General features: G+C 57.1%; 1 protein-coding gene across 1 annotated transcript in view; it reads left to right on the top strand.

Annotated features, from left to right (window-relative positions):
* Positions 1-14,122, top strand: part of LOC137457318 (protein Aster-B-like) — a 176,594-nt gene extending 162,472 nt beyond the window's left edge. Inside the window, 7 exon segments of the mRNA XM_068169179.1 lie at positions 44-186; positions 1,359-1,462; positions 2,827-3,030; positions 4,415-4,505; positions 7,882-7,989; positions 9,115-9,232; positions 12,352-14,122. Of these exon segments, the coding sequence (XP_068025280.1) occupies positions 44-186; positions 1,359-1,462; positions 2,827-3,030; positions 4,415-4,505; positions 7,882-7,989; positions 9,115-9,232; positions 12,352-12,441 (858 nt within the window). The 3' untranslated portion in view covers positions 12,442-14,122.
* Positions 14,123-14,687: the final 565 nt, after the last annotated feature.

Raw genomic sequence — 14,687 nt, 5'->3', positions numbered from 1 at the left:
CTAGCCACACTAAGAGTTGCCTTGCATGCTGTCTTTCCTGCAGACAATGTACAAAGCCAGCCAGGAGAGCGAGTGCTATGTGATAGATGCAGAGGTGCTAACTCACGACGTCCCCTACCACGACTACTTCTACACCATTAACCGCTACACCTTGACTCGTGTCGCCAGAAACAAAAGCCGACTCAGGTACGCTCCCTGGGGGGCACCAAGAGCTTTCCTCATGGCCAGAAGTCCCCTTTGGGTGGGAGCTCTGCTGTTTGCTCTCTTGCAAGGCCTTGGGGGAGAGCTTTTCCTTTCTCTGTCCTGCTGCCGGAGTGCTCCGGGGCAGCTGGCTGCTGGGGCGACGTGGAGCGAGCCGCAGGCCTGGTGCAGCTGGCTCAGGGAGAGGGTTTCACAGACCTTTCTTGCTCCCTTCCTGGAAGCAGTGGTTGGCAGGGCCACTGTCTCACACACTCAACTGCATGTGGCAAGCCAATAGGATGTGCTTCAGTGCCAGCCATCTCCTGGGCTGCACTGAAAGATGGCAGCAGGGCGAGGGAGGGGATTCTGCCTCCCTGCTCTGCTCGGCTGAGACCCCACCTGCAGCACTGCCTCCAGTTTGGTGCTCCCAACACAAGATGGACCTGGAATTCTTGGGGAGGGCCCAGAGGAGGTCACCAAGATGATCAGAGGGCTGGAGAAGCTCCCCTGTGAGAACAGGCTGGGAGAGTTGGGGCTGTTCATCCTGGAGAAGAGAAGGCTGCAGGGAGACCTCAGAGCAGCCTTCCAGTACCTGAAGGGCTCCAGGAGGGCTGGGGAGGGACTTTGGACAAGGGCTGGGAGGGACAGGATGAGGAACAATGGCTTTGAGCTGGGAGAGAGGAGACTGAGAGTGGAGATGAGGAAGAAATTCTTGAGAATGAAGGTAGGGAGAGCTTGGCATAAGTTGCCCAGGGAGGCTGTGGCTGCTTCCTCCCTGGAGGTGTTCCAGGCCAGGCTGGATGAGGCCTTGAACAACCTGGGCTGGTGGGAGGTGTCTCTGCCCATGGCAGGAGGTTGGGACTGGATGAGCTTTAAGGCATTCTGTGATGATTCTATGACTGTGTGCCTCTGAGATGTGAGGAGGAGAAGCAGAGGACTTTGGTGGCAGGCAGAGCTGTAGGCTTTGGTGTTTGCTGTGTAATCTAAATGAAGGTCTTGGGGAGGACCTTGGGGAAGCACTCTTGAGGTCTTCCTGCCTTTGCCTTTAGAAGGACTTCTCCTGCAGTGCCAGAAACACAAAGGGCTGAGAGCCTTCCAGGATGAACACTTTGCATGACTCTTTCTCAGGCTGCCTGCTGGAGAAGGGCTGGGGGCTGACTTTGCTTTCCTCACTGCAGGGTTTCCACAGAGCTGCGCTACAGGAAGCAGCCCTGGGGGCTGGTGAAGTCCTTCATCGAGAAGAACTTCTGGAGTGGCCTGGAAGACTATTTCCGTCATCTGGGTAAGGGTGGCAGTGAGGGGAGCAGTGCCAGTGACCCACAGGCAGAGGCTCCTTCCATCCTTGGTGCAGGCCTCCCTGCCAGGGGGCAGCAGGAGAGCTGCTGCCTGCCTGCTGGGCTCAGACCTTGGCATGCTTGGGGAGAGGGCCAGCTGCAGGGACTGCACAGTGCTGGGGGCACTGGGCTGGAGCAGAGGAGGTCATCAGTCCTGCTCTCTGGCAGGAGCACAGGCAGGCTGGGGGCAGAGGTTGGCAGAAGGTGGAAGGGATGTGGGTTCTGCCCTCTGCCATGAGCCCCTTAGACCCTGCCAGCTCCTTTGGCCCAGCAGCTGTGCTTAGAATAGAATAGAATAGACCAGGTTGGAAGAGACCTTCAAGATCATCAAGTCCAACCTATCATCCACACCACCTAATCAACTAACCCATGGCACCAAGCACCCCATCAAGTCTCCTCCTGACCACCTCCAATGATGGTGACTCCACCACCTCCCTGGGCAGCCCATTCCAACGGGCAATCACTCTCTCTGTGTAAAACTTCCTCCTAAACTCCATCCTAAACCTCCCCTGGTGCAGCCTGAGACTGTGTCCTCTTGTTCTGGTGCTGGGTGCCTGGCAGAAGAGCCCAACCCCCAGCTGGCTCCAACCTCCCTTCAGGCAGTTGGAGAGAGCAAGAAGGTCTCTCCTGAGCCTCCTCTTCTGCAGGCTAAGCAACCCCAGCTCCCTCAGCCTCTCCTCACAGGGCTGTGCTCCAAACCCCTCCCCAGCCTCCTTGCCCTTCTCTGGACACCTTCCAGCAAGTCAACATCTTTAGGTCACAGAAACACAGGATGGGAAAGGTTGGAAGAGACCTCTGGAGATAATCCAGTCCAGCCCCCTGCCAAGGCAGGGTCACCCAGGGCAGGTCACCCAGGAACACATCCAGGCAGGTTTGGAATGTCTCCAGAGATGGAGACTCCACCACCTCTCTGGGCAGCCTGCTCCAGAGCTCTGCCACCCTTCAGTTACAGAAGCTCCTCCTCATGTTCAGATGGAACCTCTTATGGGCACGTTTCTGCCTGTTCCCCTTTGTCCTGCCAGTGGGCACCACTGAACAAAGCCTGGCCCCAGCCTCCTGGAAGTATTGATCAGCACTGATCAGATCCCCCTCAGGCTGCTCTTCTCGAGGCTGAACAGCCCCAGTTCAAGAGGGACAGAAACTTGCTGGAGAGCAAAGGGCACAGAGGGGACTGAAACAGCTCTGTGAGGAGGAAAGGCTGAGAGCGAGTTGGGGCTGTTCCAGTCCCCTCAGCACCTTTGCTGTCCCCTCTGCCCTTCTTGAAGCCAAGTAAGACCCCTCCCTGTAAACTGCTTTGCCTTGCTGCCTGCAGAGAGCGAGCTGGCCAAGACGGAGAGCAGCTACCTGGCTGAGGTGCACAGACAATCCCCCAAGGAGAAGGTGAGCAAGCAGGCGGCGGTGCGGCGCAGGAAGCGAGCCCACAGCCACCTGCGGGTGCCGCACCTGGAGGAGGTGCTCAGCCCGGTCACCACCCCCACCGACGAGGAGGTGGCACACCGCATCAAGCACGTGGCAGGTGAGCCGCTGGGGGCAGGGGGCTGGCTGCCTCGGGGGGAAGGTGGGAGCTGCTGATCTGACAGAGGGCAGGAGAGCTCTGCAGAGGGACCTGGGCAGGTGGGCAGAGGCCAAGGGCAGGAGGTTTTGCACATCCGAGTGCCAGGTGCTGCACATTGGCCACAGCAACCCCAGGCAGAGCTACAGGCTGGGGGCAGAGTGGCTGAGAGCAGCCAGGCAGAGAGGGACCTGAGGGTGCTGATTGACAGCTGCTTAAAAATGAGCCAGCAGTGTGCCCAGAGGGCAAGAAGGCCAATGGCATCCTGGCCTGCATCAGGCAGAGTGTGGCCAGCAGGAGCAGGGAAGTCCTTGTGCCCTGTGCTCAGCACTGCTGAGGCCACCCCTGGAGTCCTGTGTCCAGTTCTGGGCTCCTGAGGTCAAGAAGGAGATTGAGAGACTTGAAGGTGTCCAGAGAAGGGCAAGGAGGCTGGGGAGGGGTCTGGAGCACAGCCCTGTGAGGAGAGGCTGAGGGAGCTGGGGTTGCTTAGCCTGGAGAAGAGGAGGCTCAGGGGAGACCTTCTTGCTCTCTGCAACTCCCTGGGGTTGGAGCCAAGTGGGGATTGGTCTCTTCTCCCAGGCAGCCAGCAGCAGAACAAGAGGACACAGTCTCAAGCTGTGCCAGGGGAGGTTCAGGCTGGATGTTAGGAAGAAATTATTCTCAGCAAGAGGAATTGGCCATTGGGATGTGCTGCCTGGGGAGGTGGTGGAGTCACCATCACTGGAGGTGTTCAGGAAAGGCTTGGGTGAGGCACTTGGTGCCATGGTTTAGTTGATCAGTTGGTGCTGGGTGAGAGGTTGGACTTGAAGATCTCTGAGGTCTTTTTCAACCTGGTTAATTGTAATTCTAATTGTAATTCTAATTCCAATTCTCTTGGCTTAATGGGAAGAGGCATTCCAGGGCTGAGAGGATGTAGGGTGAAGAAGAGGAGGCTGAGGGGAGGCCTCATTGCTCTCTACAGCTCCCTAAAGGGAGGTTGAAGTGAGGCTGGTGTTTGCCTCTTCTCCCAGCTAACTAAGGAGAGGACAAGGGGCAATGGCCTCAAAGCTGTGCCAGGGGAGTCTTAGGTTGGATATTAGGGGAGATTTTGTTCTGCCAGAGTGGTCAGGGATTGGCAGAGGCTGCCCAAGGAGGTGGTGGTATCCCCATCCCTGGAGGTGTTCCAGAAACCTGTGGCCATGGCACCTGGGGACATGGGTTAATGGCTCTGGTAGGGAAGGGCTGGTGGTTGGACTGGATGATCTTAGAGGGCTTTTGCATCCTGAATGATTCTGTCAGTCTGTGGCTGGAATGGAGGGGTGGGCAGAGGGAGAAGGATAGCACTTCCTGAAGCCATCTCTCCACTCAGGTTCCACTCAGACGCGGCACATCCCTGAGGAGAGCCCCAGCGGCTTCCACCTGCAGAGTGTCTCCAAGCTGCTCCTGGTCATCAGTTTTGTGTGAGTGCTTTTTTGCTGGGGGGGTTTGTCTTGCTTTCATTCACACTCAGCCTTCAACAGCTTGGGCCCTTCTCTGTTTCTGGTGTTCTGTGCTCCCCTCTGAGAGGTTTTGCTCTCTGCTCCCAAACATTGTGCAGGGCAGAGGAGAGAAGAGCAAAGACAGGCAGGGTCTGGAGCTCTCAGGTTTGGAGTCCTCAGGTTTGGTGCTCTGAGGTTTGGAGCCCTCAGGGTTGGTGCTCTCAGGGTTGGTGCTCTCAGGGTTGGTGCTCTCAGGGTTGGAGCCCTCAGGGTTGGAGATGTCAGGATTGGAGCCCTCAGGTTTGGTGCTCTGAGGGTTGGAGCCCTCAGGGTTGGAGCTCTCAGGGTTGGAGCCCTCAGGGTTGGTGCCCTCAGGTTTGGTGCTCTGAGGGTTGGAGCCCTCAGGGTTAGTGCTCTCAGGGTTGGAGCCCTCAGGTTTGGAGCCCTCAGGGTTGGAGCCCTCAGGGTTGGAGCCCTCAGGGTTGGAGCTCTCAGGTTTGGAGCCCTCAGGTTTGGTGCCCTCAGGTTTGGTGCTCTTAGGGTTGGAGCCCTCAGGGTTGGAGCTCTCAGGGTTGGTGCTCTGAGGGTTGGAGCCCTCAGGTTTGGAGCCCTCAGGTTTGGAGCCCTCAGGGTTGGAACCCTCAGGGTTGGAGCCCTCAGGGTTGGAGCCCTCAGGGTTGGAGCCCTCAGGGTTGGAGCCCTCAGGGTTGGCCTTGTTTTAACCACACACAGGCTCTGCAGAGCTGCATGTTCTGGGTCAGCTCAGCTGTGTCTGGGACACAGGCAGTGTTGATAGCAGCAAGCAGGGCAAGGAGCAGCTGTGCAAGGGTAGGGGAAATCCATACTTAGAAGAATTCTGGCAATTAGAAAGAGGCTTTTTAATTGCAGAGACACAGGCCAGAGATTTTCAAAGGCATCTGGAAACTCTGGGTTGCTTTTCTTTTAATTTGAACTTGAATGTAATCTGCTGCCAGGCCAGCTGTGGCCATGAAAGATGGCCATGGGAGTGCCACTCTGGGAGGGGCTGTGTCATCACAGCTCAGTCTATGTGCTGGGCCTCTGCCTTCTCTCATAGAATCAGAGAATTGTTTGGGTTGGAAAAGCTCTCCAAGAGCAGAGGGCTGGAGCACCTCCCCTACAAAGGCAGGCTGGGAGAGTTGGGGCTGTGCAGCCTGGGGAAGAGAAGGCTCCAGGGAGACCTTAGAGCAGCCTTCCAGTAGCTGAAGGGGCTCCAGGAGAGCTGGGGAGGGACTTTGGCCAAGGGCTGGGAGTGCCAGGATGAGGAACAATGGCTTTGAGCTGGGAGAGAGGAAACTGAGACTGGAGATGAGGAAGGAATTGTTGAGAGGGAGACTGGGGAGACTCTGGCACAGGCTGCCCAGGGAGGCTGTGGAGGTGTTCAAGGCCAGGCTGGTTGAGGCCTTGAGCCACCTGTGCCGGTGGGAGGTGTCCCTGCCCATGGCAGGGGGTTGGAGCTGGCTGAGCTTTGAGGTCCCTTCCAACCCAATGGCTGTTCAGCCTGGAGAAGAGAAGGCTCCAGGGAGACCTCAGAGCAGCCTTCCAGTACCTGAAAGGCCTCCAGGAGAGCTGGGGAGGGGCTTTTGACAAGGGCTGGGAGTGCCAGGACAAGTGACAATGGTTTGAAAGTGGAGCAGGGCAGATTTAGGTTGCCCACCTGGAGGAAGTGTGGGGGGGGGGAGACTGAAACAGGTTACTCAGGGAGGTAGTTGAGGCCCCATCCCTAGAGACATTCCAGGCCAAACTTGATGTGCCCCTGCTCTAGTTGGAGCTGTCCCTGCTGATTGCAGGGGGGTTGGGCAGGATGACCTTGGAGGCTCCCTCTCAGCCCCATGCATTCTGTGGCAGCATCCAGGGGACAGTCTTCTGATTGCTCCAATGGTTGTGACAAGCCTGGAGCAGGGGGAAGGTGATGGCCTGTTCACCCTAGGATTAAAAGCACAGGCTGCAAAGCTGTACAAACCTTTGGGGAGGGTCCCTTCCAGCCAATGCAAGCTGTGAGTCTGTGTTTTCAGCCTCCTGGCCAGCTGCCACCCTGCTGCCTGCCCTGGCTGATAGAGAGCCATTCTTCCAGCCAGAGAGCTGCACTAGCCAGAGCCAGGCACAAGCATCTGAGTTTGGACTCTCCTCCCTGGGGGTGGCTGGCAGCAGGAGCAGGGCAGTGTCTGGCCACATCAGGGGCCCACAGTGATGTCCCCACCGTGGGGTGAGGCTGGGTGCATGCAGGCTGCAGCTTGCAGGGGTGTGCCAGCCCCTGCCCTGCGTGGGCATGCCTTGGGCTGGGCTGCAGCAGCCACACACAGCTCAGCTGCTGCTGGAGTGTGTCCAGAGAAGGGCAAGCAAGCTGGGGAAGGGGCTGGAGAAGAGGGATAGGGAGGAGCAGCTGAGGGAGCTGGGGGTGTTCAGCCTGGAGAAGAGGAGGCTGAGGGGAGACCTCTCTACACCCACCTGAAAGGAGGCTGGAGTGAACTGGGGGTTGGTCTCTTCTCACATGCAGCAAGTGACAGGAGAAGAGGAAGCAGCCTCAGGTTGTGCCAGGGGAGGGTCAGCTTGGTTATTAGGAACAATTGCTTCCCAGCAAGGGTCCTCAGGCACTGTCCCAGGCTGCCCTGCAAGGTGGTGGAGTCCCCTTCCCTGGAGGGGTTTCAAAGCCCCATGGATGTGGTGCTGAGGGCTGTGGTTCAGTGGCAATGGCTGAGCAGCAGGGGTGGGGTTGGGAGCTCTGGGGGAGCTTGGCCTTGGTGATCTCAAAGCTCTCTTCCAAGCTCAACACTTCCATGGTTCTGTGATATTAGCTGAGCCAACTTCACCAGTAGCTGCAGGCACACAGACACTTGTCTGTCCTCCTTGCCTCTCTTCCCTCTGTTCCCTTCTTCCCCCCCCTCCCCCCATAGCCCCTCTGCACTGTCTCTGAGCCCTCCCTGCCCAGCCCAGTTGCTCCTGTTCCGTGTCAGTCCGTTTCTAACCTGCAGCTGCTCCGTCTTTTCTCTTCCCTGCTCCCATTAGGATCTGTTTCAGGTACTGTCTCTCTCTTTGTTTTTTTACCTCTTTGCTCTCCCATTTCCCTCCCTTTCTCTGCATTCAGCACATCCCCCCTCATCCAGCCTCTTCTCTCTGACCCACCATCCCTGTCTGTCTTTCTGTCTGGCTGTCCTCCTTGCTCACACATTTCTCCCAGCAGGTGAAGCTCTGGGTTCCGACCACCTGCCCCCTTCCTCAGACCCCAAACTCCCACTCACATACAGCGTGGAGCTGGGCTGCAGGCACCACCTTGGAAGCCTTGGGTGTTTCCCCAGCTGTGAAGTGCTGCTGGGAAGCTGACTGGTGTCTGTCTTTGCAGTCTGGTGCTGCTGGTCATTCTCAACATGATGCTGTTCTACAAGCTCTGGATGTTGGAGTACACGACGCAGACGCTCACGGCGTGGCAGGGCTTGAGGCTCCAGGAAAGGTACACTCCCCCCTGCTTGGTCTTTGCCTCTCCCCATGCTTTCCTGTAGGTGTTCTCAGAGGCTTTCCCAGAACAGAGCTCTCTGGTAGGTTGCTCCTTCTCTGTGGAAACCAGCTGAAAAACTTGTCTGTGTAAACCAGTGAGCACTGGCAGCCCAGAGAGCCAAGCAGAGCCTGGGCTGCAGCAAGAGAAGTGTGGCCAGCAGGGCCAGGGAGGGGATTCTGCCCCTCTGCTCCACTCTGCTGAGACCACAGCTGCAGCTCTGGGGCCAGCTCTGGAGCCTCTGTGCCAGGAAGGCTCTGGAGGGGCTGGAAGGTGTCCAGAGCAGGGCCAGGAGGAGGAGCAGAGGGCTGGAGCTGCTCTGCTCTGCAGACAGCCTGAGAGAGTTGGGCTTGTGCAGGCTGCAGAGGAGAAGGCTCCCAGGAGACCTTCTGGTGGCCTTCCAGGATCTGCAGGGGGCTGCAAGCAAGCTGGGGAGGGATTTTTGAGGGTGTGAGGGAGGGATAGGACTGGGGGGGATGGATCCAAGCTAGAAGTGGGGAGCTTGAGATTGGCTGTGAGGAAGAAGTTGTTGCCCATGAGGGTGGTGAGAGCCTGGCCCAGGCTGCCCAGGGAGGTGGTGGAAGCCTCCTGCCTGGAGGTGTTCAAGAAACCTGTGGCCATGGCACTTTGGGACATGGTTTAGTGGCCATGGTGGAGCTGGGTTGAAGGTTGGAGTGGATGATCTTGGAGTTTTTTTCCAACCCAAACAATTCCATGGTTCCACAATGCTGCTGCCCTGCACAGTTCCCCATCAGGGGCCAGCTTCCACTCTGGGTGTCTCCCAGGCAATGACAGCACACTGCCTTCTGTCCTCCCCTGCAGTTCCACCCCCACTCCAGCAGCTCCTGCACAAGGCACCTCTTTGCTAGCAGCTGCTCACCCAGGTTAATCCAGAGGAGCACTGGGATCCCTTTGCTGAAGTTCCTGAGCACAGTGCACTGCACTTTGGCTCAAGAAAGCTGCCCCTGAGGGGTGAAAGGGTTGGACAGAAACCAATGCCAGCTACCCCCCCTCCAAATCCACTTTGCTCCCCCTTGCCTTCACTTCCCCTGGGTTCAGTCTTGCTCCTGTTGTTCCTGGCAGGTTGCCCCAGTCCCAGACAGAGTGGGCCCAGCTGCTGGAGTCTCAGCAGAAGTATCATGACTCGGAGCTGCAGAAGTGGCGAGAGATCATCAAATCCTCTGTGATGCTTCTGGACCAGGTGAGAGCACAGGGCCAGCTCCTGCTGTGGCTGGAGGCTCACCACACCCTCCCAAGCCTCCAGCCTTACCTGCTTCCACTGCAGCCTCCCTTTAGATGGGTCTTCTGGTCCTAAGAGCTCTTTGCAGGACACTGTAGCTTCTTGGTCACCTTGTAGGGGTCCACATCCATGCAGGAGAGAGTTCTACAGGTCAGAGCCCTTCCAGCAGCATATATGGGCTCTGCCCCCCCAGCTTGGAAGGCAGCTACTTTTACCTCAGGCTTGCTCCCATCAACACCTCAAGGGCTTGCATCTGTCCTGACCCTGCTCCACTCAGCAGCCTCCAGCCCTGCTCAGGAGGATTAACTGGGCCCCACACAAGTCCATAGCTTGTGAAAGGGACACATTCCACCTGGATCCTAAACAGCACAAAGCCAGGAGTTTCAGTGTCTGCTGCCTGGTTGTACAGCAGCCTGCCTGGGACAATAAAGGCTGTTCTTGCCCATGGAGGGAGCTGCTCTCCCCAGGCCTCATTCTGCTCACCCCCATGGAGGGAGCTGCTCACCCCAGGCCTCATTTTGCTCTCCCCATGACTCATTCTGCTCATCCCAGACCTTCTTCTGCTCATCCCTATGAATAGAGCTGCTCTCCCCATGTCTCATTCTGCTGACCCTATGGGAGAGCTGCTCACCTTATGCCTCCTTTGGCTCACCCCATGCCTCCTGCTCAGCCCAGGCCTCATTCTGCTCATCCCTAGGGGAGATGGCTCACCTTATGCCTCCTTCTGCTCACCCCAGGCCTCATTTTGCTCATCCCTATGGAGAGAGATGCTCACTCCCAGGTTTCATTCTGTTCTCCCCAGGCTTGATTCTGCTCACCCCTATGGAGAGAGCTGCTCACCCCAGGCCTCATTCTGCTCATCCCAGACCTCATTCTGCTCACCCCAGGCCTCATTCTGCTCACCCCATATCTCATTCTGCTCACCCCAGGCCTCATTCTGCTCACCCCATATCTCATTCTGCTCACCCCAGGCCTCATTCTGCTCACCCCAGGCCTCATTCTGCTCACCCCATATCTCATTCTGCTCACCCCAGGCCTCATTCTGCTCATCCCAGACCTCATTCTGCTCACCCCAGGCCTCATTCTGCTCACCCCAGGCCTCATTCTGCTCACCCCATATCTCATTCTGCTCACCCCAGGCCTCATTCTGCTCATCCCAGACCTCATTCTGCTCACCCCAGGCCTCATTCTGCTCATCCCAGACCTCATTCTGCTCACCCCAGGCCTCATTCTGCTCACCCCAGGCCTCATTCTGCTCCCCCATTTCTCTGGTACCTTGGAGAGTGCTCTCTCCGAGGCTCCCCTTCTCTCAGGCCCCATTTGTTCATCCCAGCTCCCAGCGCTCTCCATAGCAGGGCAGGAGGAGGCAGCGGTGAGGCAGGAGGAGGCAGCGGTGGGCAGGAGGAGGCAGCGGTGGGACAGGAGGAGGCTGTGATGGGGCAGGAGGAGGCAGCGGTGGGGCAGGAGGAGGCAGCGGCGGGGCAGGAGGAGGCAGCGGTGGGCAGGAGGAGGCAGCGGCGGGCAGGAGGAGGCAGCGGTGGGCAGGAGGAGGCAGCGGTGGGGCAGGAGGAGGCAGCGGTGGGGCAGGAGGAGGCTGCGGTGGGGCAGGAGGAAGCTGGGGTGGGGCAGGAGGAGGCAGCCGGGGGGCAGGAGGAGGCAGCGGTGAGGCAGGGGGAGGCAGCGGCGGGACAGGAGGAAGCTGGGGTGGGGCAGGAGGAGGCAGCCGGGGGGCAGGAGGAGGCAGCGGTGGGGCAGGAGGAGGCTGCGGTGGGGCAGGAGGAAGCTGGGGTGGGGCAGGAGGAGGCAGCCGGGGGGCAGGAGGAGGCAGCGGTGGGCAGGAGGAGGCAGCGGCGGGACAGGAGGAAGCTGCGGTGGGGCAGGAGGAGGCAGCGGTGGGGCAGGAGGAAGCTGGGGTGGGGCAGGAGGAGGCAGCCGGGGGGCAGGAGGAGGCAGCGGTGGGCAGGAGGAGGCAGCGGCGGGACAGGAGGAAGCTGCGGTGGGGCAGGAGGAGGCAGCGGTGGGGCAGGAGGAGGCTGCGGTGGGGCAGGAGGAAGCTGGGGTGGGGCAGGAGGAGGCAGCCGGGGGGCAGGAGGAGGCAGCGGTGGGCAGGAGGAGGCAGCGGCGGGACAGGAGGAAGCTGCGGTGGGGCAGGAGGAGGCAGCGGTGGGGCAGGAGGAGGCTGCGGTGGGGCAGGAGGAAGCTGGGGTGGGGCAGGAGGAGGCAGCCGGGGGGCAGGAGGAGGCAGCGGTGAGGCAGGGGGAGACAGCGGTGGGGCAGGAGGAGGCAGCGGTGGGACAGGAGGGGGCAGCGGTGGGGCAGGAGGAGGCAGCGGTGGGGCAGGAGGAAGCTGCGGTGGGGCAGGAGGAGGCAGCGGTGGGGCAGGAGGAGGCTGCGGTGGGGCAGGAGGAAGCTGGGGTGGGGCAGGAGGAGGCAGCGGTGGGACAGGAGGAAGCTGCGGTGGGGCAGGAGGAGGCAGCGGTGCGGCAGGAGGAGGCAGCGGTGCGGCAGGAGGAGGCAGCGGTGAGGCAGGAGGAGGCAGTGGTGGGGCAGGAGGAGGCAGCGGTGGGACAGGAGGGGGCAGCGGTGGGGCAGGAGGAGGCAGCGGTGGGGCAGGAGGAGGCAGCGGTGCGGCAGGGGGAGGCAGCGGTGCGGCAGGAGGAGGCAGCGGTGGGACAGGAGGAGGCAGCGGTGGGGCAGGGGGAGGCAGCGGTGAGGCAGGAGGAGGCAGCGGTGCGGCAGGGGGAGGCAGCGGTGAGGCAGGAGGAGGCAGCGGTGGGGCAGGGGGAGGCAGCGGTGGGGCAGGGGGAGGCAGCGGTGAGGCAGGAGGAGGCAGCGGTGCGGCAGGGGGAGGCAGCGGTGAGGCAGGAGGAGGCAGCGGTGGGACAGGAGGAGGCAGCGGCGAGGCAGGAGGAGGCAGCGGTGGGACAGGAGGAGGCAGCGGCGGGACAGGAGGAGGCAGCGGTGGGGCAGGAGGAGGCAGCGGTGCGGCAGGGCGTCCCGAGGCGCCCTCTCCCGGTGGGGTAGGATCCCCACCTGCTGTGGGCTGCCACCCCAGTGGGGACCTCTCTGTTGTCTTGCAGATGAAGGACTCCCTGATCAGCCTCCAGAACGGCATTGGCTCCAGGGACTTCGGGTCAGACCCAGAGGAGAAGCGGAAACGTTTCCACTAGCAGGCAGGCGATTGCAGGAGGCCAGAGGACGGTGTGCAATAGGTGTAAATAGGAGCTATAAATATATATATATAAATATATATATATATATACATACACAGACACACACAGAGAGAATATAAATATCTATATTATATACAGATTTTAAAGAGAAAAAAAGAAAAAGACCAAAAAAAAAAGGCAACAACAAACAAACCAGAAACAAACTGAAACACAAAAAAGCCTACGTGTGGAGAAGGAGGCTTTGGAGCTCCAGCACTGGCTGACCTGGAGCGTGGCTCTGTCTGTCTGTCTGTCTGAGTGTGTGTGAGTGTGCAGGGGAGGGCTGTGCTCTCCCAGCACCTGAGGGGTTGCACTCAGGGGGGCTGCACCCCCAAGAGGTGCCCCCCCCACCCCCACCCCCACCCCCTCCCCTCCCGGGTCTGTGCACCACTCTGCTGTGATATTCCTGCCTGTTTTGTCTGTCCTGTCTGTCTGTCTGTCTGTCTGGGTTTGGTTGCTTCCCAAGGGAAGCATCGGAGCGAGTGGCCCCCGCCCCGCCCCTCTTCCCCCAGCCCCGCCCCGCCCCTCTTCCCCCAGCCCCGCCCCCCGCCCCGCCCCGCCCCGCCCCCCCAGCCCTCCCTGCGCATGAAGGTCGCTGCCTGCCTCTCTCTGTGCGCTCAAAGGGGACGCTGTCAACCTTCTCACCTTGCTGGCTTCAGGGTAGAGAGGACTTTGGCGATCGCTGTCGATCCCTTACCAAATGACTCCACATGGGGAGAGGAGGCTGCTGGAGGAGCTGCTGCGGGGCTGCAGGGAGGAGCGGAGCTCCCTGGCACTCAGCCCCCTGCGCTGCCTGGAGCAGGAATGCAATTTGCGGTGGGGCTGGCTCAGGGAGCAAAGCACAGGATGGCAGCCAGCTGAAATGCTGCCTGCTGGTACTGATCCTGCAGTGATGGCCAAGGAGGTGGTGAGGAGGTGCCTAGGAGGTGGGTGGCTGGAGGAGAGCCCCCCCCCTGCAGAAAGCACACTGCCATTCCCTTTGACAGTGTCCCCTTTGCTTTGCCTGTAGTCCTCTGCTTGCTCTGTGCTTGGGCCCCTTGCCATTTACAGCCATCCCTGTGCTGAAGCCCTCCATGGGTGCTGAGAGGGTGATGACTACCTGTGTGACTTCCCAGGGCAGGCCCTTGAGTAGCCCAGCTTCAGGAGAGAGCCCAAATCAGCATTCTGCCTAGCAGATGTCCCTCTTTGGCCCTGCTCTGAGAGACTCTGGCTTGGACCACTTAGACCTCACCTTGGCAGGGGAAACATTGGGCAGAGAGAAACAAGGCCAGTTTCCTTTCCTTCACTGGGGGTATTTCCATCACACAGAACATACAGAAAGGTGTATTTATATGTAAATATATATATATATATATATTTATTGCTGATCTAGGGCTATATTTATTTGTAGATAAAGATATTTATTGTGGGCATGACTGCATTTCTTTCTCTATATATATTTATATATATATATATATATAAATGGAGTTGTTTATAGGCAGAGATTTATTTAGGTATAAATAGGTTTATTTCTATATCTAAAGAGCTTCCTGGAGCTGAGATCTGTTTATATGTGGCAAATAGATGTGTTTTATATATGGCTATATAAATAAGTGTATGTGTATATTGGGGCAAGTGTAGTTAAATATATGAATATACATGAATATACATGAATATATATGAATATATTTATATCTATGATATATATTAATATATTCTATATTAGAATAGAATATATAATACAATATATTAATATTATATATTAATATAGTCTATATTAATATATGCTATATTACATAGTCTATTATATAGTCTATATTAATATAGTCTATATTAATATATGAATATATAGATGTATTAATATATGAGAGTATATAGATATATGAATATATATGAATATATATGAATATATTTACACAATACATCTTTTATACATAAATATATTTATATATAAATGTATTATCTAATATTTTAGATGTGGAAACGTTTATATATACATATATCTATATATAAATGTATTGGTTTATGTATTTATTCTTATATATTTATATGTAAATATATATTCTACATATATTATATATTATATCATAATATATATGTTATGTATAGTATATATTATATATAAATAAATATCTTTATTTGTAAATAAATATAAATAGCTATGAATAAATATTAATAGCTATAAATCAATATAAATAGCTATAAATAAATATAAATAGCTATAA

The sequence above is a fragment of the Melanerpes formicivorus genome, unplaced genomic scaffold (genome assembly GCF_026170545.1).
Source record: "Melanerpes formicivorus ecotype bairdi unplaced genomic scaffold, bMelFor1.0.p_v2 SCAF_167, whole genome shotgun sequence".
Classification (NCBI taxonomy): domain Eukaryota; kingdom Metazoa; phylum Chordata; class Aves; order Piciformes; family Picidae; genus Melanerpes; species Melanerpes formicivorus.
This window is presented reverse-complemented; position numbering and strand designations above follow the sequence as displayed.